General features: G+C 29.7%; 1 protein-coding gene across 13 annotated transcripts in view; it reads left to right on the top strand.

The window, feature by feature from the left end:
- Window positions 1-5826: 5826 nt before the first annotated feature.
- LOC107997602 (TLD domain-containing protein 2) overlaps window positions 5827-19867 on the top strand; it is a 178978-nt gene continuing 164937 nt past the window's right edge. For 3 of the 13 annotated variants that reach the window (XM_062074701.1, XM_062074711.1, XM_062074707.1), the window contains exon 1: window positions 16189-16427. Coding sequence is in view for 8 of the 13 variants with exons in the window: in XM_062074716.1 (XP_061930700.1) it covers window positions 6344-6363 (20 nt within the window). In the remaining 5 variants the exon portion in view is untranslated. Of the gene's footprint in view, window positions 6364-16185; window positions 16544-19867 lie in introns of those variants that run through there. The other 10 variants (XM_062074716.1, XM_017056315.3, XM_017056316.3 and 7 more) reach the window with 7 other exon arrangements.

Here is a 19867-nt window from a genome sequence, read left to right as displayed (position 1 = left end):
ATATAAAATATCTATTTAATATATAAATATAAAAAAATAGACATGTATAAGATATATTTATAAGATATAAAAATTGAATAAAGTTTGTTAAAATTTTTAATCAATTCAAAAAAAGAAAGCAAACAAAATTAAATATTGGCGCCAACTTTTGAATTTTATAAATCGGATATAGATAAGGAGAACGAAATAAAAGAAAGATAAAAATAGGATAAAAATTGTGGAATCAACGCCATCTTTAGAGTGCCGTAAATGAAACTAATATAGACAAAGAAAACAAATAATAAAAAAAGAATAGAGATACAATAAGAATTGACTATTAGCGTCATCTTTTGAGTACCAAAGATATATAAAGATATAAAAAATTATATTTCTATTAATTGAATAAATAAATAAATAAATAAAAATATAATAATAAATAAATAAATAAAATTATATATTTCAAATATTAATATATATTTATAAAAGAATGGATGAAATAATAAATAAAAGACTAAATAGATAAAAAAATAACTAAATTACTTACTTAATAAGTAATCAAATTGATAAATTAAGAAAAAAATAAATAAATAATATTGAAGAAACAAATACAATTCATTTTAGTTTATGAATTTTATAAATTCATTTCATTTTATTAATTTTAGTTAATTTTATTAATTTTAGTTTATGAAAATGTATCATTTTTTAGTGTAAAATATTACCAGGATTATAAATTAATAGTAAAAGTATAAAAATTGTAAAATTATTAATTATTATATTCGAAAAATCAATTTAAATGTAATCGGGAAAGAACGTTTATTTTCGTCGAACTTCGGGACAGCGACTTTCTATAAATACGAGGCAGGTCGCGCGAGAGCGTTCATTTATCGTCGAACCGCTTTGACGAAAAGGTCGAATTTATAACATTTTGATTAAATTCTTATACATTATTATATTATTATATATTTATTTATTCTTTTATTTATTAATTTATTTTTAATTTATAATTTCATTCATTTATTCTTTTACTATTTTATTTATTTCTTTATTTATTTTATTTATTCACTCATTTATTCTTTTATTTATTTTTTTATTTTTTAATTTATAATTTTATTTATTTATTTTTTTATTTATTAATTTATTTTTTAATTTATAGTTTCAATTACTTACTTTTTTTATTATTTTAATTATTTTCTTATTCACTTATTTATTCTTTTACTTTTGTCTTTATTTATTTATTTATTCTTTTATTTATTAATTTATTTTTAATTTATAATTTCATTCATTTATTCTTTTATTATTTTATTTATTTCTTTATTCATTCATTTTATTTATTCACTTATTTATTCTTTTACTTATTTTTTTATTTTTTAGTTTTATAGTTTCTATTATTTACTTTTTTTATTATTTTAGTTATTCTAGTTATTTATTTTAGTTATTTAGTTATTTTAGTTTTCTTATTCACTTATTTATTCTTTTACTTTTGTCTTTATTTATTTATTTATTCTTTTATTTATTAATTTATTTTTAATTTATAATTTCATTCATTTATTCTTTTATTATTTTATTTATTTCTTTATTCATTCATTTTATTTATTCACTTATTTATTCTTTTACTTATTTTTTTATTTTTTAGTTTTATAGTTTCTATTATTTACTTTTTTTATTATTTTAGTTATTCTAGTTATTTATTTTAGTTATTTAGTTATTTTAGTTTTCTTATTCACTTATTTATTCTTTTACTTTTGTCTTTATTTATTTATTTATTCTTTTATTTATTAATTTATTTTTAATTTATAATTTCATTCATTTATTCTTTTATTATTTTATTTATTTCTTTATTCATTCATTTTATTTATTCACTTATTTATTCTTTTACTTATTTTTTTATTTTTTAGTTTTATAGTTTCTATTATTTACTTTTTTTATTATTTTAGTTATTCTAGTTATTTATTTTAATTATTTAGTTATTTTAGTTTTCTTATTCACTTATTTATTTTTTTACTTTTGTCTTTATTTATTCATTTATTCTTTTATTTATTAATTTATTTTTAATTTACAATTTTATTTATATATATTTTTATTATTTTATTTATTTTATTATTCATTTATTTATTTTTTTACTTATAAATTTATTTTATAATTTTTACTTTTATTTATTTAGTATTAGTTATATATTTACTTTTATTATTTTATTTTTTATTCATTTATTTATTGTTTTCTTCATTCATTCATTTATTTAAATTTTTATATTTTTTTTATATATTTATAATATTACATATTATTTTTATTGGTTATTTATTGAATAAAAATATTATATATAAAACATATTTTTTATAAACGGGTCTCGATGCGTAGTTACCTCCTCGTTGGTGAGACCTGGTAATTGAAATCGATTTTTATAGATTATTCTTTGAAAAGTTTTCAATATTATCTTTGAAAATTTTTCAAAGATTAATTTTTGAAAAATCGATATCAAGCTAAAAGCTACGCAGTACCTGCAATCCATTCTAGACTTATGACAGATTCCCTTTGGATATTATCGTCATCTAAAATGGATTGCAGGTACCACTTTATTTGACCCCCCGCGGGGCATCGTGGGATCGTCGTGGGATCGTCGTGGGATGCTCGTGTCTTAGATTTAAGTTTTAGTTTTAATTGTAATAAAATAGATTAAGATTATTGTGAGCCCATTCCGTAATAAAGATATCTTAATTTAGAACAAAAAATAAAAATCTTGTCGATTATTATTCCTGCAATTATCTGTTCGAATATTCTTGGTGATAGTTTAGTAAATTTATCGTTGTTCGTACGTTCTTCAATTTTATAGCTTTTGTAAGCTATTCCCTTGAGTTTTGTTTCAATTCCAATTCAAATTCATTGTTGACCAAATATCACGCAACATTTGCAAGAACCGCTTGGACTGGTGCTCTGCTTCCGGTGGCCAGTTAAGGGTTCGCGCTTTGATCGATTGGTATCCTGAAGTACTCGATTAAAGTTTGGTCTTGTAGTTTGATCGTCGTCTTCGTAATTCGACTCCGGTGGTCGGGGATCTTGTATCCCTTGCTCCTTCCAGTGTCGTTGGGACATAAGGCGTTCAGCTATTAGGCCGCAGTCGTAACTCTTTATTGATCACGACTGGTAAATATCATCTCTCCGGCGATTCATGTAAGTCAAGTGATATAAGTCGTGATAGGAGGGCGACAGTAAATTTTGTATTTTGATGGAGTTTGCTTCGTTTCTTCGCAATCTTTCTATTTTTTGTCTCTTTTCTTCCTTCTTGTTGTTGTTCTTTTATTTTCGTTTGGTTTTCACTCTTTTTTGCAGAATTTCTTTTTTTAATAAAAAAATATCGAATATAGTATTATTTTTATTCCGCTTTAAATGGAACATAGATATCTTTGTTACGGATTGCTGCATTATTTTCAGTGTAGATTTTAAATGTAGTATTAAGATCTAGATTAAATTAATTTTAAGGTCTATTTAAGTTAGTTTTAAGGTTTAAATTAAGTTAGTTTTAAGATTTAAATTAAGTTAGTTTTAAGGTTTACATTAAATTAATTTTAAGATCTAGATTAAGTTAGTTTTAAGGTTTAAATTAAGTTAATTTTAAGGTCTAGATTAAATTAGTTTTAAGGTTTAAATTAAGTTAGTTTTAAGGTTTAAATTAAGTTAATTTTAAGGTCTAGATTAAATTAGTTTTAAGGTTTAAATTAAGTTAGTTTTAAGGTTTAAATTAAGTTAATTTTAAGATCTAGATTAAAGTAGTTTTAAGATTTAAATTAAGTTATTTTTAAGATTTAAATTAAGTTAGTTTTAAGATTTACGTTAAATTAGTTTTAAGGTTTAAATTAAGTTAGTTTTAAGGTTTAAATTAAGTTTTAAGGTTTAAATTAAGTTAATTTTAAGATCTAGATTAAGTTAATTTTAAGGTCTAGATTAAGTTAGGTTTAAGGTTTAAATTAAGTTATTTTTAAGATTTAAATTAAGTTAGTTTTAAGATTTACATTAAATTAATTTTAAGGTCTAGATTAAGTTAGTTTTAAGATCTAAATTAAGTTAGTTTTAAGGTCTAAATTAGGTTAGTTTTAAGATTTAAATTAAGTTAGTTTTAAGGTTTAAATTAAGTTAGTTTTAAGATCTCGATTAAATTAATTTTAAGATATAGATTAAATTAGTTTTTAAGATTTAGATTAAATTAATTTAAGATTTTATTGATAGATAATTAATAATTTTGTATTAGTTAAGTAATTTTTATATTTCAATTTTTTTATTTAATAATTTGTTTTTTTATAGTTTTCAGGTTTTCTTAATATATTTTAATTTTATTACTAATTTCTCTTTATTGCATGTTTTATTAAATATTAATTAATATTTACATTGATATTTACATTTTCGATTTGTTTTATTTGTTTCGTTACTTTATTCAATTTTTTTTCTTATGTTTCAGATTTAACATTTAATTTTATTTAAATATTTTTGCTATAATATCCTTTTCTTTCTTTTTTTTCAGATGGGTCTCGACGCGTAGTCACCTCCTCGTTGGTGAGACCTGGTAATTGAAATCGATTTTTGTAGATTATTCTTTGAAAATTTTTCAAAGATTAATTTTTGAAAAATCGATATCAAGCTAAGAACTACGCAGTAGATAGATTTGTCAAATTCATATTCTTTAATCGTCTAGATTGCATTGTTTTTAATTATTTTATTTAATATTCGTCTTGTGATTATCGTAGGATGCATTTTAATTTTCAGATATAAGTTACATTCCTTAATTCAGAATAAAAATCTTCTTTCGTTTCCTCACTTGATATTTTGAATTTTCGATTTTCACCACGAATTTCTATTTTTAGTATTATTTGAATCATTTTTCTTTTTTAATTTATTCCTATGATTATTTTATATAGGTTGTTAGTTAACTTTCATTTTCTTTAAATTTTGCTCGAGTTATTGTCAACCATATCGCGCAATAATAGCAGAAATTATCAGATTGGTTTTATTTACGATAGTCAAGAATCCGTATGATTCGTATCTTCGAATTTTTGATCAAAATTAGATCTTGTAATTCTTCGTAATTCGTAATCAAGGATATAATTCTTTCTTCCTTTGCGTGTTGCTAGGATAAATATATTCTTTTGTTAAATTGTTATTGTGATATGAAACTGAGATAGTTGGTTTTTTAAATTTCTTCTTTTTTTATCGATTACGTATCTTAGATTTTTCTTTAATGTCCATTTTTTTTTTAATACTTTTTTGTGCATTTTTTGATATTTTTATTTTCTGGCTTTTGTTTTTTAAATATCGCAGTGAGAGTAATTTTTTATTATAATTTATTGTGTTCTTTGAGTTTTAAGCATGATACATATATATTCATATATATATATATATGAATATGATGAATTGCTATCAATATAAGAATCTTTATAAAAATTTATTGTATTCTTATTTTAGATAATTTTTATATTAATTCCCTTTTATATTTCAACCCTTCTTACTTTAATAGTTTAAGAATCAGCGCCATCTCTTGTCTTTAGAAGTTTCACTGTCTTTGAAAAAAAATGCCAAAAGATGGCATTAATAGTTCATTCTCACTATACTCCCTATCAGATAGTGATTGTTTTTATACAAAATCTTGAACGATTTTTATACTTTTTGTTGTCCGTGTAGGATGTCAAAATATTAAAAAGATTTATTTTATGTATTGTTTGGATATTATTTCGCTTGTAATTTAATTTGTCAACTTGAGAAGAGATTTTATTTATCGATAGAAATTTATGTCGTATATATGTTTTTATAACGATCGCTACCAGATGGTGCTATAGTTATTCCGCCAGAAGGCATGATCGGCCAAGACGCTCGTCAACAATCGATGACAGTCTGGACCGGGTGTACTGGAGTGTTCGTAATTACATTTTTGCCGGAAAAACTTTCTTCTTTCGCGTGGTGACATCATTACGCGACATTAGTTGACGTAAATTTTGCATCGTGGAACGTACTAGGCGTTCGCGTCGCAGTGAATCGATCGCAGTGTAGTCGTTTGTTTCACACGACATAGGATTGCAAGGAGAGTGAGATAGCAGAAGACAGCGACGAATAGTACGAAACAATCGGTGTCGCGCACGCGGTACGTTCCTGTTACTTTTTTTCCGTAACGAGCCGGCTCTATGCTGTCGCGTACACCTAATCTTGCCTCGTGATCGTCGTGGCGTTTTTTCGCGCTTTACGCCATCACAATCCGTTCCGGTAGCAGTAGTAGTTTCCCGCACAATCGAAGAAGGTGCGAATATTAGTTACACATACAAGGAGCTATATACCGAGCGGTTTTGAGAAGGCAACGACGTGCTGGTCTGCTAACACCATCGACCAGATGGCGGATCACGGGAAAATGTAAGTGGCCATTATCAAATAATTAATACGTTCGAACGAGTTGCATTAGTTTTATTCGTAGTAGTAATGTTACTATACATATTCGATTTGCTGTAGAGCAAGAGTCTCATGACGAGGAATGAATTGATTAGAAATGTTTGCAAATCATCACAACTTTACAAATAAATATTATTTATCCTTCCTTTTTATTTTCATTTTCGTTGATACATTCGAATAATCGTATTTCGTATTTAGTTTTCTGTAGAATACTCTTTTGTCACAGAGTGTTATTTTGGAGTAATCGTTTGATTTTCTGGTGTGGTAAAAAGTAAGAGAGAGAAAGAGAGAGAGAGAGAGAGAGAGAGAGAGGAGAGTGAAAGAGAGAGAGAAAGAGAGAGAGAAAGAAATTTAATCGTTTCCTTGAAACGTCGTGACCTTGCCGGTTACCGTTTTAAAGATTCTCTTGCTTTGACTCGTAAATGAGGGGCTCTTGCTCACTAATACTACGACTCTTTCACTCGAAAGACAGATCATTCTTTAGATAATATCACCGTTTCGTTTATGTGGGTATATAACAAGCGGCAAATTATGGGTACTCGCACGTCTCGAGCTAGAGACGCGCATGTCGATGTAGTCTCGTGTATATACGTATACAATTTCATATATAGAAGTGAGCATATGAATGAGAGCATATGAACTATGTATTGGAAGAACGATATGTGTGTAGATGTATTGGCATGACATAGTAGTGGCATTTGACCTGCGATGAAAGTGAATTACAGCATCGTGCGATTAACGACCAACGATAGTTTCTCTTGATAAGGGACGAATCGTAAATTTCTGTCGGGCCTTATAGTTCAATTGACGCTTGCCACTTTGCAATCTCAAGGAAGGGAACACACAGAATAATTCGTTGCGCACTATACTGGTCATTTCTGACCGTTTTCTCCCGGCTGTTGTAGTGTTTCTGGAATTGTATTATTCCACTTTAAGCGTCGAGACCCTTCGTTGTCGACCGATCGATATTTGGTCACGTTATATACGAAAGTCAACCCACGCGTTTTCATGTTGGAGCAACGGTTGCATTACATGATGTTTATTTCAAACATTTCTTTTTATTTGTTTTATTATTGCTTCATATTTGGAAACTATAAAATTCTCTTGTCATATTGTAGTGAAAAGGAATGAAAATCATTATAAATAGAAAAAAATCGAGATAAAAATTTTGTTATCACTGGTAAACACAGGTGAATTTTGTGGAATTCGTCTTGTTCTCTATTTGATACATTTTTCATAAAATAGGTTTTCTATAAAAATATCGTTTATTTCGTTTTTTTTATTTTTTCGTATATAACAAATATAACAAATATATTCAGATAGAATATTTGAAATTATCAGGAAGATCATTAAATAATAAATTCATATAAGATATTTAATTAGTATTTTTTAAATTGATAAAAATTTAATTAGTATTTTTAATTGATTTAGGAACAGTGTTGATATCTCATTTACATTTCTTAACAAATTCATTAATAGTGTTTATTAGAATCACTATTAATATATACAATATACATATATATATTATAAAAATACATTGTGCAAGCAAAAAACAAATCATCAATCTGTTCTTGCGTGATAGGATTCGATCAAATGATTATTCTTTAATGAAGTGTTTTTTTAGGATTTATTTAAATCGATCGTGCATAAAAGAAGTTTATGTTTCCGCTATTATAACTATTATCTCAATTTTATTATCGAACATTACATTCATCAATTTCCACTTGACGTTATGTTACATTTAAAATGATACTGTGATCTGGGTTACGCATTTTTTTCATCGTTCCAACATGAATATTAAATAATTTTTTTTCGAATCGTGAACATAGTTGATTTTAATCAATTATGTAAAAAATCAACTGCATCAAATGCATCAACTGTTGATTTTAGTATAAGGAATAAAAAATAAAGGAATACAGGAATAAAAAAAAATGCAAATTCGGTCCAGTAAATCTTTTTATCCAATCTCGAAACAGATTTAATATTTTTTCGCGAGATATTTTTAAAAAATTTTCTAGCAACTTTGAATATTTCGAAGCGCGTTGAATCGCGGTCGTGATATTACAACGACCTTGAGGAATCGAGTCGATGCATAATTCTAAACGAATCATCAATGTCCATATACTTGAATCTATTCCGAGGATAGAACGCGCGTTGCACAATATTTTATATATTTTTATCATCGAATACCATCCAAACGATTTTATCGTCTTTTATATTTTTTTCGAGACCGTTTATCTCCGCGAAATGTTTGTTTCCGGAAGTTTATCGACGTTTATCGATAGTGTCTGAGGAATAAAAAGTGAGAGAGAAAAAGGGACGTGACGAAAAAAATAGAGAATGGTTCTTCGACTTCTGGATCATCGATTGGTCGCTTTAATTAGAAAGAAATGAATCGAGAAAATGAAAAGGAGGACCGGAAATAGAGATAAGGCACGCGCTCTTTCATCACGATTCTGCGAGACGAGATTACGGCTCATTTGCTTAGATATACCTGTATACGTATAATCTAATCGTGGTTAGACGATTCGTTTACATCTGCGTTTTGAACATATCGCTATTTAACGAATTAAATCGTCATACGTGAATTTAATATTTTGATGATTTTATTGCATTTTGTGGATATATTTGTTTTTTTTATCGTTAACCTGAAAATTCCTTTATTCGGAATTCGTAGTGGGAACAAAATCGTTAATAAATTTTTAGAATTTTGCTAGTAAAAAAAGAATTAAATTTTGTTTCAAAATTGTTTCAAAATTTAATATTTAGTTTGTAAAGTGGGCGAAAAAATTTTAAAATGGGATTGTTGGATTTGTTGTTGAAAAAGATTAGTTTCGAAGACGGTGATTAAAAATTGTGAAATTTTATGAAAAAAGAAAATTTAAATAATGATTCGTGCAACGTGTATTTTATAAAAAAAAAACTGTTCATTAGCACTTAACATTTAATAACAGAGTTTTATCGGATTTCGCAATGAACGCGTTGAATTAAACTTTATAATTCATGTATGATTGACGTAATGTGAATTGATCATAAATGGTACCAGAAATTAGTTATTTTATTACGAATGCAAGATATATGTCTATATATACATTTATGGTATAGCGATCCTATATAAGTTTAATATAAACGAAAGTTTATATTTATAACTTTTTATTAACGTGATATAAATTATTTATACCGAAAAGAGAGAAAGAGAGAGAGAGAGAGAAGTCTGAATATTTAGAAAATATTTTCCATAATTCATGATTGATAGCGCCAACTTTCGTGATCGCTATAAAAATTTACATTTGATACTAATAATAATTTCACTGTTGAAGAATTATTTTCGTCACAATATCCAGTTGTGAATCAAGAATTTTTCATTCTTAATTCATAAATTTAGATTCAAGATAGATTAAACAAAAAGTCTAATCGAGAAAATATATTTCAAGATTATGGAAATTCTTAAAATTCAATAATTTCTCTCTCACTGATCTTCAAATTCTACTCTTACACTTTTCTAACTTCCTTCCATCAACATATTTAAATCATATTTTCGAGATTCGATTCGACATATATATAGCTCATTCCTATAAATTTTCGCTATAAATAGGAAAGGAAAAAGAAGAAGAAAAAAAAAACAGCTCGAATCGAAGAGTCTGTGATCCATTGTTCTTCCTCAACGTCCTTGAGCCACGTTGCTACCTCGAAAGAGGAAACAATGGTTGGCCAGACACGTTACCCCGGGACCAAACTCACACACGTATATATATATATATAATAATAATAATAATAACGCTCTAGCTCATTATTTCTCCCAGAAAATCCACCTTCTTTCCTCGTTCTCCCATTTCTTTTTCTCTTCCTCCATTCCCCGAGTTTCATCCTCAACCATCCTCCACCACTTAGTATTAGTTACCCGTAGAAGAGATCCTGTTCTTCTTGCGTCTGTGTGCGTATGTGTGTCTTTAAATGCCAGGAATCAGAGAAGAAACGTGGGTGAAACTGAAACAGGAAGGGGAAAGAGAAGGAGGAGAGGACATTTCCTCATTTTCCGTGGTTAGGTCGCGACCTTCGTCGGGTTGGAAAACCGATGGAAAATCGCTCGAGTTCTCATTAGAGGCGGCCTTGTCCACGATCTCTTTTTTCCTTTCTTTTTTTTTCTTTCTTTCTTTCTTTTTCGATTTCTCTGTACTCCTCCTCCTCCTTTTTTTTTCCACCTTTTTTTTCTCGGTTCGCCGCACTCCGCTCTCGCACCTATGCACATTAGAGGCATTTCTCTCATTTTCTCCCGTTTCACGAATCAGATCGTTTAATGTCGAATCACGATTTGACTCACGTTGACGATCTTTTCGATTTTTCGTTTTGGATGTGGATGACTTTTTATAATGTGAAAAATTATTGATGCTGGCATTCGAGTTACGAGAACATTTTTTTGAAAGTTTTCCTTCTTTCCTCAGTTATCATTTTTATTATTATTGTTGTTGTTAAATCAAAGGCACCGGATTTCTGACAGATTTACAAAAATTCCGTTACTTCTTCCCGCCTCTAAAATACAAGCTTCGATTTTTTCACTGCCTTATCTAACTCTCGCAGCTCAATTTTTCAACCAGAGTGAAACTATATCTTGGCAAAAAAAAATACAGGTTTATCCGTCGTTCGAAAGCCGGCAATTAAAGCCGGCGACACGAGAAACGAGTCTGTAACGTGGGAGAGATAAACGATTTAGTTGAATCGTGGAATACTTATTTCGAGTAGAAAGGAAATGTGGGAAACGTGACATTGGCAAAATTATTTTTACACTCATTAGCGAGAAAGTGATTATTTTTCATCATCATCTCACAATGGATCTTGTAAAATTTATTAGAAAATTAAAAAAAAAGAGTAAAAACGTTCGATCATTCTAACTTCGTTAAGGATTCGTATCGATTCACTTGACGGATTGAATAATTCTTGCACGAGTAATGGACGAGATCTTCTAACACTTTCCCCAATAATTGCCCAATAAATCATTTTTCCCGTCGAAATATTGCTAGCGATTTTTTTCTAATCTCGATCAAACATCAATTTTCTTTCGATATTTTTCACGTTTAGAGGCAAATAAGCATTCTAATAGTGTTTCAATTTTTATTCAAAGTTGAAAAAGTGTTTCCTCGCCAATTATTCTCAAGAGAATGGCGCATGGTTAATTTTTTTTACCGTTAAAATTAATTTTTTTTTCGTCTTTGCGATAATTTTTCTTAACGTTGGTTTTTATTTTAAGCAATTTTTTCAGAGATTTTTAAATTTAGATTAGATTTCTAGATTTCGTTTGCTACATTTTTTTTTTTTTTTTAATATATATATATTTGCGCTTTGTTTTTCGAAACGTTTCTTCTCGTACAAAGAAATGGACGCTACTGTACGAAACATTCCGTTTCTAGAAATTCTAACTGTCACTGAAATATTTTTTTCTTTCTTGCCATTAAAACACGAAGCAAGGAAGAGAAGGAAGAGTTTGAAATGAAAGGATCTTGGAACTTTAATAAAACATGTATAGGTATTCCGAGTTTCAAGTTGTCAGGATTAGAAGTAAGTTTGAAAGTAGCTTTTAAACGAAGATTTTCAAAGATCCATTCAATCTTGAGAAGCTCTTGAAAAAGAGAATATAAAATTCAACGTGAATAAAAATCTTCGATTTCCCCTTTTCCCGATGAGAGAAAAAGAAAAGTATATATAAAATATATGTATATATATATAAGAGGATGAAAAGAAATACACGAGGATCAATATCAAACAATATCTTGTGAAATTAATATATCTTCTCCCAATATATCCTCTTAAAAAACGATATTTCTTTGCAAATAATATTCTATTTTCGATAAAGAGAAAATCTAGATAATAATTAGGAAATGATAAAAATGTAAAGATAAGGAAAATCCAATAACTCCTCGATTAATAAATCCTCGATTTCCAAAGTTGTTCGAAATTTCACGAAATGGTTGAAAAAAAAAACTTGAAAAATGGGATACGTTCGAACGAATGGGATAAGGTTGGTTGAAATAGGTCAATGACGAGGCAAGGATCGGCAAAATGGAGCAATGGCAAGGACATATCTGAAGTGAAATTTTCCAACCTACTTACGAAAAAAAAGTTTTGATTTATTTATACGTGGAAAGTCAAAACACGGGATTCCGTCGTTTGCTTATCAATAATAGGAGAGAAATTATCCTAGATGTTGAATTAATTAGAAATAAATAACGATTGGGATAATCATAATATGTTTTTATGTTAGAATATGTTATATACAAAAAATTATTTTATTTTCTATCGTTATTTCTCTTACATTTGGTAAGAATTAATAATAAGTAATTAAATATTCGATAAACAAAATAGGAAATAATTCATTTCTCGTTATTATTATTATTATTATTATCATTATTAGATTAAATTTCAATCAAGTCCAATTATTTGTTTCAAACAAGTGAATAGAATATAATTTCAAGACTTGGAGCTAACAGAACGAACGAGAAATTCTACAGGGTGGTCGGAAAAGTAGGTAGTCGATACCGAACGACCTTGAAGCATCGATCAACCCTCTACTTCTCCTCTTTTCCCTTTTCGATTCTCCGCAGAGAGAGAAAGAAGAAAAGAGAGAGAGAGAAAGAGAGGCATCTTCGCACACCCCAACCCCTCGTGCTCTTCTTGTTCCTTCCTCATTCAAGTCGTGTACCACCGCCCCATCCCCTTCCCGAACCTCTCTTCGTGATCGAATTTCTTCAAATATTACTGTCATGTTCAAATTTACTAAGTTTGTTCGATTGATCTTCGAAGAATGTTTGAGGAATTGAAGAAATTTTCTTTCTCGTCGATCGTTTATTTATACGAAAGTTAGAAATCTCGTAACAATGATATTTAAATCACTTACTAGTTAATTAATACAAAAATTTGCAAATTAATAGCATAGCGTAGAACATTTTAGATAGAAAATTCGTTGAAATGTACGAAGATTAATCGAATAAATTTCGATTTCTCGTCAATTTCAATACATTGTAAAATATTTTTAAAATAGTATAATACAATAAATAAAAAAAGTTTAAAGCTTTCGTGGCCAGATCTACGCAATTATGATTGCTTTCTATTAAATTTCAAGTAAATGGTAATCGCGTAATATTTATTAAATTATAGTATTTAGATAAAATAAATCACTACGTTAGTAATGCGCAGGATTGGAATTATTATAGGAGGAGGTTAAATTTCACTAAAGGATTGGAATGTTTTTTTTAGATGCACATTCGCTTCTAGAGAAAATTGATCTTGAGAAAGGGGGTAGTTTTGGGAAAAGGCGATTGAAATTGGGACGCGCGAGTCCCGAGAGGGTAGTAGGCTCTGTTTAAATGGAAATTCCAAGAGGCAAGCAGTGATGCCAAATTGACATACATTGTTAAATCTTGGGTATTAAATCAAGCTACTCGCGTAGAATACCATTATTACATCTACTATTACAATACGTAGTCATAAAAATCCAAAATTATATGATTTATTGATCTTTTATTCTCGTTGCATTACATTATACTCTAAAATAATATACAAAAATTTTCGTTATACATGTGCGTGTATATAAGTAATTAATAAGTTAAAAAAAAGGAGAATAATTGTATTTTTTGTCAAAACGCGATGTTCATTGTATTCTTCTAGAAAAAAAAAAAAGAAAAAGGAAAAGTCTCGATAAATGGAAGCACGAACGAGTTTCCTCCCTCATTTTTTTTTATTCTTGGAATAAAACAAAATTTCCACTTTCCAGTTCGCTTAATGAAACTGTTCCATTCATAATAAGCCCGGTAGAAACGCGATCGTTGCAAGGAACGTAGGAATTTGATGGGGGTAGGATAGATGACACCCGGAATTGTGGCGAACGCTTTTGTGTCCTATTCGCAGAACGTAACACGTAACAGTAGGTAATTTTCGTTAGTGGAAACGAGGTTGCGGTTTCTGCGTTCCCACTTTTATTTTAAGCTGCGACCAACGGTTTTTATTGCGAAACCGCGTGACCCGGTATTCCTCGCGAATTATGCGTACCCAAACTTGCCACGTATGCGAACAACCCGTATCCGAATTGCTAAGATTTCCATGTTAATTTTTCCAGATTTTTTCCCCCACTTTTATTCCATTCTCCAATTATCGTTGGATAATTGTGTAATTTGTATTATATCGTATGGAGGAAAAGTATAGCCCAACCGTACAACTATTAACTTTTTATCCTATTATTAATTTATACCGTTGAACTAATTTTCTTTGAGAATGAGAAAAATTAGTCGAATGAAATTTTTCTACAAGAGCTAACGAGAAAGGGAATGATTCTTGGCTGGACAATAAATATATATAAACAGAAGATTATCTTAAGGAGCTGTAAAGGAAAAACTCGAAACACATATGAAAGATATTTTCAATGGACGATGAATATCGAATTCGACGGATATATGAATCGCAATTGTATTTGGAAACAATCTTAATTACAAGGTTTCTGTTTAATTAACAGTCGTTTTTGTTGCAAAATTAATTAGAAAGTAAATTTGAAATGAAACGAACACACGGATAATTAACCCACGTGACGTTGCAAGGGGTTAAACATCCCTTTCTTTTCCTTCCCCAAAATTCACGCGCCGAGCAAAGGGGGATGAGGAAGGGGAGGAGAGGGATAGCGTTGTTATTTAACTGACGTACAATGAAATTTACGAAAGTTGACGTAAACATACACGTGAATTAGGAGGGACAAAGCGAGCCCAGATTTCGAAATTTTTTTCTTTTTTTTCGGGGCCTCGTTAAATCAAGTTTCAGCCAACTCGAGATCCTCTGACCTGATTCCCCGCGTTGTTAACATCGCGAAAGTTCCACTCTGCAAAGGAAAACATCATTACAGAAGACCAAGAAGCGGAGGAATCGATGGATCGTCGGTGAAAACGTTCTCTTATTCAATTCAGAAATTGGATTCAAGAAAATGTTTCCATATTGAAAGGAGAAGAAGAGTCGAAATTCCCGAATTAATCATTTCTATATCGAGATGGAAATTGTTAATTTGTATCGTTACAACAAAGGGGAAAATCCTTTTCGCGATCATGCGAATCTAATTGCCTTCGTTATTCGAAGATTTCCCTCGTTATTCAAATTAGGTTACGTTCAATCACGTTACATCTCTCCAACAACGTTAATTAATCATTAACGAATAATAGTTTCCATAGTTTCAGACTTACAATTTTATCTGAAACATAAATACCTAAATTAATTAATTACTTATCCCTCAAAAAACCCCCTTCTCTCTCTCTCTCTAAAAAATTCAATTTACAACGCAAGATCAACCGATATAATCCAAAACGTAAACGTCGTTCGACGCTCGCCTCCATTGGCTCGTTCAAAAAAGCGGGAGGGAAAAAGAAAAAAAAAAGAAAAAGCGCAACCATCCATCCCGCCCAAAACGCGTGTTTTACCTGGAAAAAAGACGGATACAATGGCGAGGAGGAGTCCATTCCATCCGGATACGTCCCTGTGACGTCGTCCATCCCGCGTCATCTCCCAGCGAAGAAAGGGAGAAAGAGAAAAGAAAGAAAAGAAAAGGGAGAGGGGAGGGAGAAGGGGAAGAGAAAGAGAGGGAAAGAAGCACACGTTGCACTTCTCGGGGGTGGAGTCTTCCGCGTGGGGTGGGAACGGTGTGTTCACGGGTCGGCGAGAGGGTAGCTCTCTCGTGCGGCGACGTCGAGGGTGAGGGAAAGGGGTTGAAGGTGCGCGATTCCCTCCAACATTGCGAGCACACACCGGCGTAACCGTCAGTTACCTCGCGACGATCCTTCCGCGAGGACATTTTTTAACTTGCGCGTCGGGATCGACGTTATTTTCGATCGAAAAAAAAAAAAAGGAAAGGAAAGAAGAAGTTTTCTCCGCGTTTTTACTTCGTCGACGATTTACTTCGTCGAAGTAAAGAGAGAGAGGGAAAGAGAGGGGGACGGAGAAGAGGGAGTGAAGAAATTTTTTGTTTTCCTGTTCTTTCCTCGATTCCTGTTTACCGACTCTCGGTAAGGAAGCGCGGTTGAATTGGGATTTATGAACGGTTGTAGCGGGTTTGGGATCGTTTGAAGAGGAATTGCCCCCTCCTCTCGGTGGAAGATCGGTGATCTAAGGGAGGTGGAACGTGAGAATATATATATATTTATTTTTAGGATTATTTCTTCGATTTTGTTGTGAAGAAGAAATGACGAGTGATGAAATTTTGATGATTTATATTCGTTATATTATTTTTTAGAATATTTTGTTTTGTTTTTGGAAAAACATAATGTGGTTAAACGGGATGATTGATTTTGAAATTGCGGAATCGAAGATTAATTTAGAGCGATATTAGGAAGAAAAGAAGGATTATTATTAAGGAAAAATTTTTTTCCCATCGTGTAAGAATATCCAATATTATATAAAATAAAAAAAATCGATGTGCGAGCGGATAGTTTCGAAGGTCGGTGTATTTAAAATACACGCGGACGTTACGGATTATCGTTTATCTATTTTTAAGTTTTTCACTTTCCTTTTTCTTTTCTTCTATTTCGTCTGTAAGATCTATAAGATTCATAATTTCGTTATTCAATCTCAATACATGATTTTGCTTATTTCGAGAAATATGTTTCGACGATGACTCGAATTGCAATATTAATTCTTCTTCTTCGTTCTTGACTCGAATCGAATTTTTCTTCTGAAAACATCGAGAAGAAGAAGAAAAAAAAAACAAATATCGCGACGTGGCTGGTATTTATATCGCGTGACTCTATCTAAGAAAATCCTATGAAATCAATGTCGAAATAGAAATCTTTTCCCAAATTTTTCTTTCCTACGGATTCTTAAAATTCTTATTTCTAAATTAATTAATTTCTATCGATTCCCTCGTTTATTTTTTACGATTATATTTTATCAATGAATCGTCGAAATTACGTTAACGTTAATTTTTTCTCAACTTTATGTCATGTCAAATTTTAATATTTTCACTATTATTTATGAATAATTTATGAATAATTTATGAATAATAATTATTCATTGTCAAAAAAATCCATCTGGAAAGAGTTAAACGCAAAAAGAACAACATTTGCCTATCAACCGTTTCGTCGTCGAGTTATCTCGGCGATGTTAATTAAACCAGTCACGGAGCATCGTCTTGACCATCTCGATCATTCTCCTCTGGGACGTTTGGAATTTAAATAACGAAATTTTCGCGTCCAACAGTGACCAAATGTCTGGTCGAAACGAATCCCACAACCCTTGGTTTCTAACTAATTCTAAAATCTTTGTCTCGTTTCTGTTGTTATTCCTTGGTGACACGTGTCCAACGCGTTTTTATCTTTAAACTGGATAAAACTGGATATTTTGAATATTTGAATACTTCGTTTCTTACGTGGAAGGAAAAGAATATAGGAAGCGAAAAAAATTTTGTCAAAAAGTGGAAGAATCTTTTCCTGAGATATTAATTAAATGTGATTTGATTCGATTAATTTTATCGAGTTTAAAATTAAAATTGTTTAAGAGGTAAATTGGTTGGAAATGTAAAAATGTTTTTATATATCGTCAAAGTTTTCTCGTATTTGAACATTCTATGGTTATTAAAAGATGATTTTTATTGAATTTCGAATTATTTGAATATTTATTATTATTCTATAGAAATCTTTGAATAATTGGAAAATTTATTCGAAATTAATCCCGAATTTTTTAATATTAAAAATTTCGATAACGTTATTATATTATATTTAAAGCAGACGAAATGAATCGAGGATCAAAAAATTGAGGATTTAACGTTGTTAGGAATGTCAAACGCGCGAGAAAATTTTATACGTATAATTTTGAAGAAATCAGAGAAATTAGAATCAAATTTAAAACTTGTTCTAAATAGATTTCACTATCATTTCACATTGGACATACTCCAATGGATTTTTATATTTTATTTATCACTGAAATCAGAAACTGTATGCATACGACTTCCACGTAAATTCCATTTTTCTCTACAGTTCCATATATGTATGTATTTTACATATTTTTCGTTCAATTTCGACCTTAAAAGAGAATTTTTTTATTTTTTATCCTAGAGAGGATTTTCACGGAGCAGATTACCAATTTTAACGAGGAATGTCGAGAGAATTACAGATTGCAGGATCACGTTTTCACAACTCGAAACGTTTCGATAGGATTTTGTAACTTGCTAAGTATTATCGCGTTTGTTTTTCATTATTTTCCACTTTTTCCACGCGAGGAGAGAATTTTTCACCCCTCTCTCTGTATTTATTATTATTTTTCCCGCGTTTTTTCCAACCCTCAGAATCAATTAAACGAAACATATTAATTCGTGTGCAACGAGATTCGATGCTTACGAGATTTTTAATTGTTTTCCTCTATTCTTTCGTGTTTTTATCTTTTTTTTTTTTCCAAAGCTCTTTCGACGATTAAAGGCCGCGAAGAGTTGGCCCACCATCGCTCGTTATTTTCATTTCCATTTAAACGTCGAATATCGAAACGTTCAATCCACAGGTTCGAATCGGTTTGTCCGTTTTTATTTTAATTAAATAACGCGTGTTTCGATAAATGTTGCCTTTTTTTTTTTTATCTCCGCCATTCTCTTGATTGCCTGATCGAATTAATATTGTTTGTGAAACATGAAAAATTGCAACGCGATAATATATCTCTGATGATGAAATAAATTTCGTTTCGAATTGAAAATTTCGAGTATGAAAGTAGTTTTTAGAAAATTAAAGTAGAATATTAAAAATTATGATAAAAGGGCTGGTGGATGGATGATATTGAATTAAATTTTATAAATTATATAAAGGCAAATCGATCTGAATACTCGTTCTGTTCTACGAAATTTCTTAATTAATCAAATTATCTTCTTATTATATTCGATAATGGAGGTTGTGTCGAGTTGCGATTAGATAATGAGTTACATTTTGATAAACCCTTTGATGATGCAAACTCTTTATAATTTATTATTATAAATCGTATATATCGTATCGTGTAATGATTAGAATGGTTAAAAAAATAATCGTACCAATTTGGACAAAATAATTAAGAGATTTAATATTTTATGACCAGAAAAGATTATTTTTGTCTAATTCGATGACGTTTTAAATTCTACTCTTATTTTTATACGAGTTCTTTCAACGATAATTTTTATAGGAAAAGTTTGTTCTCGCACGAAACGATCGAAATCGTGAATTTATCGGTTCGTAGATTCTCATATCTGTGGAAGATTCAATGGAGGAAGGAACGATTGAATTTCCACCAATGAATTTTCGATAGATGCTTTCGGCGAAATTCTTTTCTCTCAACTTTAAAAAAAAAAAAAAAGAAAAAAACAAAGAATCTCGATGAAAAATTAGCTCTTCTATTTCTTTTCCTCTCTCGTCTTCATTATAGTTCATTATCGTTTGAAAAAAAAAACAAACCTATTTTACCATCCAACGATAACCGATTCATCGAAAAAGGTAAA

This window comes from Apis cerana, linkage group LG5, assembly GCF_029169275.1.
Source record: "Apis cerana isolate GH-2021 linkage group LG5, AcerK_1.0, whole genome shotgun sequence".
Taxonomy (NCBI): Eukaryota; Metazoa; Arthropoda; class Insecta; order Hymenoptera; family Apidae; genus Apis; species Apis cerana.
Note: the sequence above shows the minus strand (reverse complement) of the source record. Positions and strands in the feature narration are given on the sequence as shown.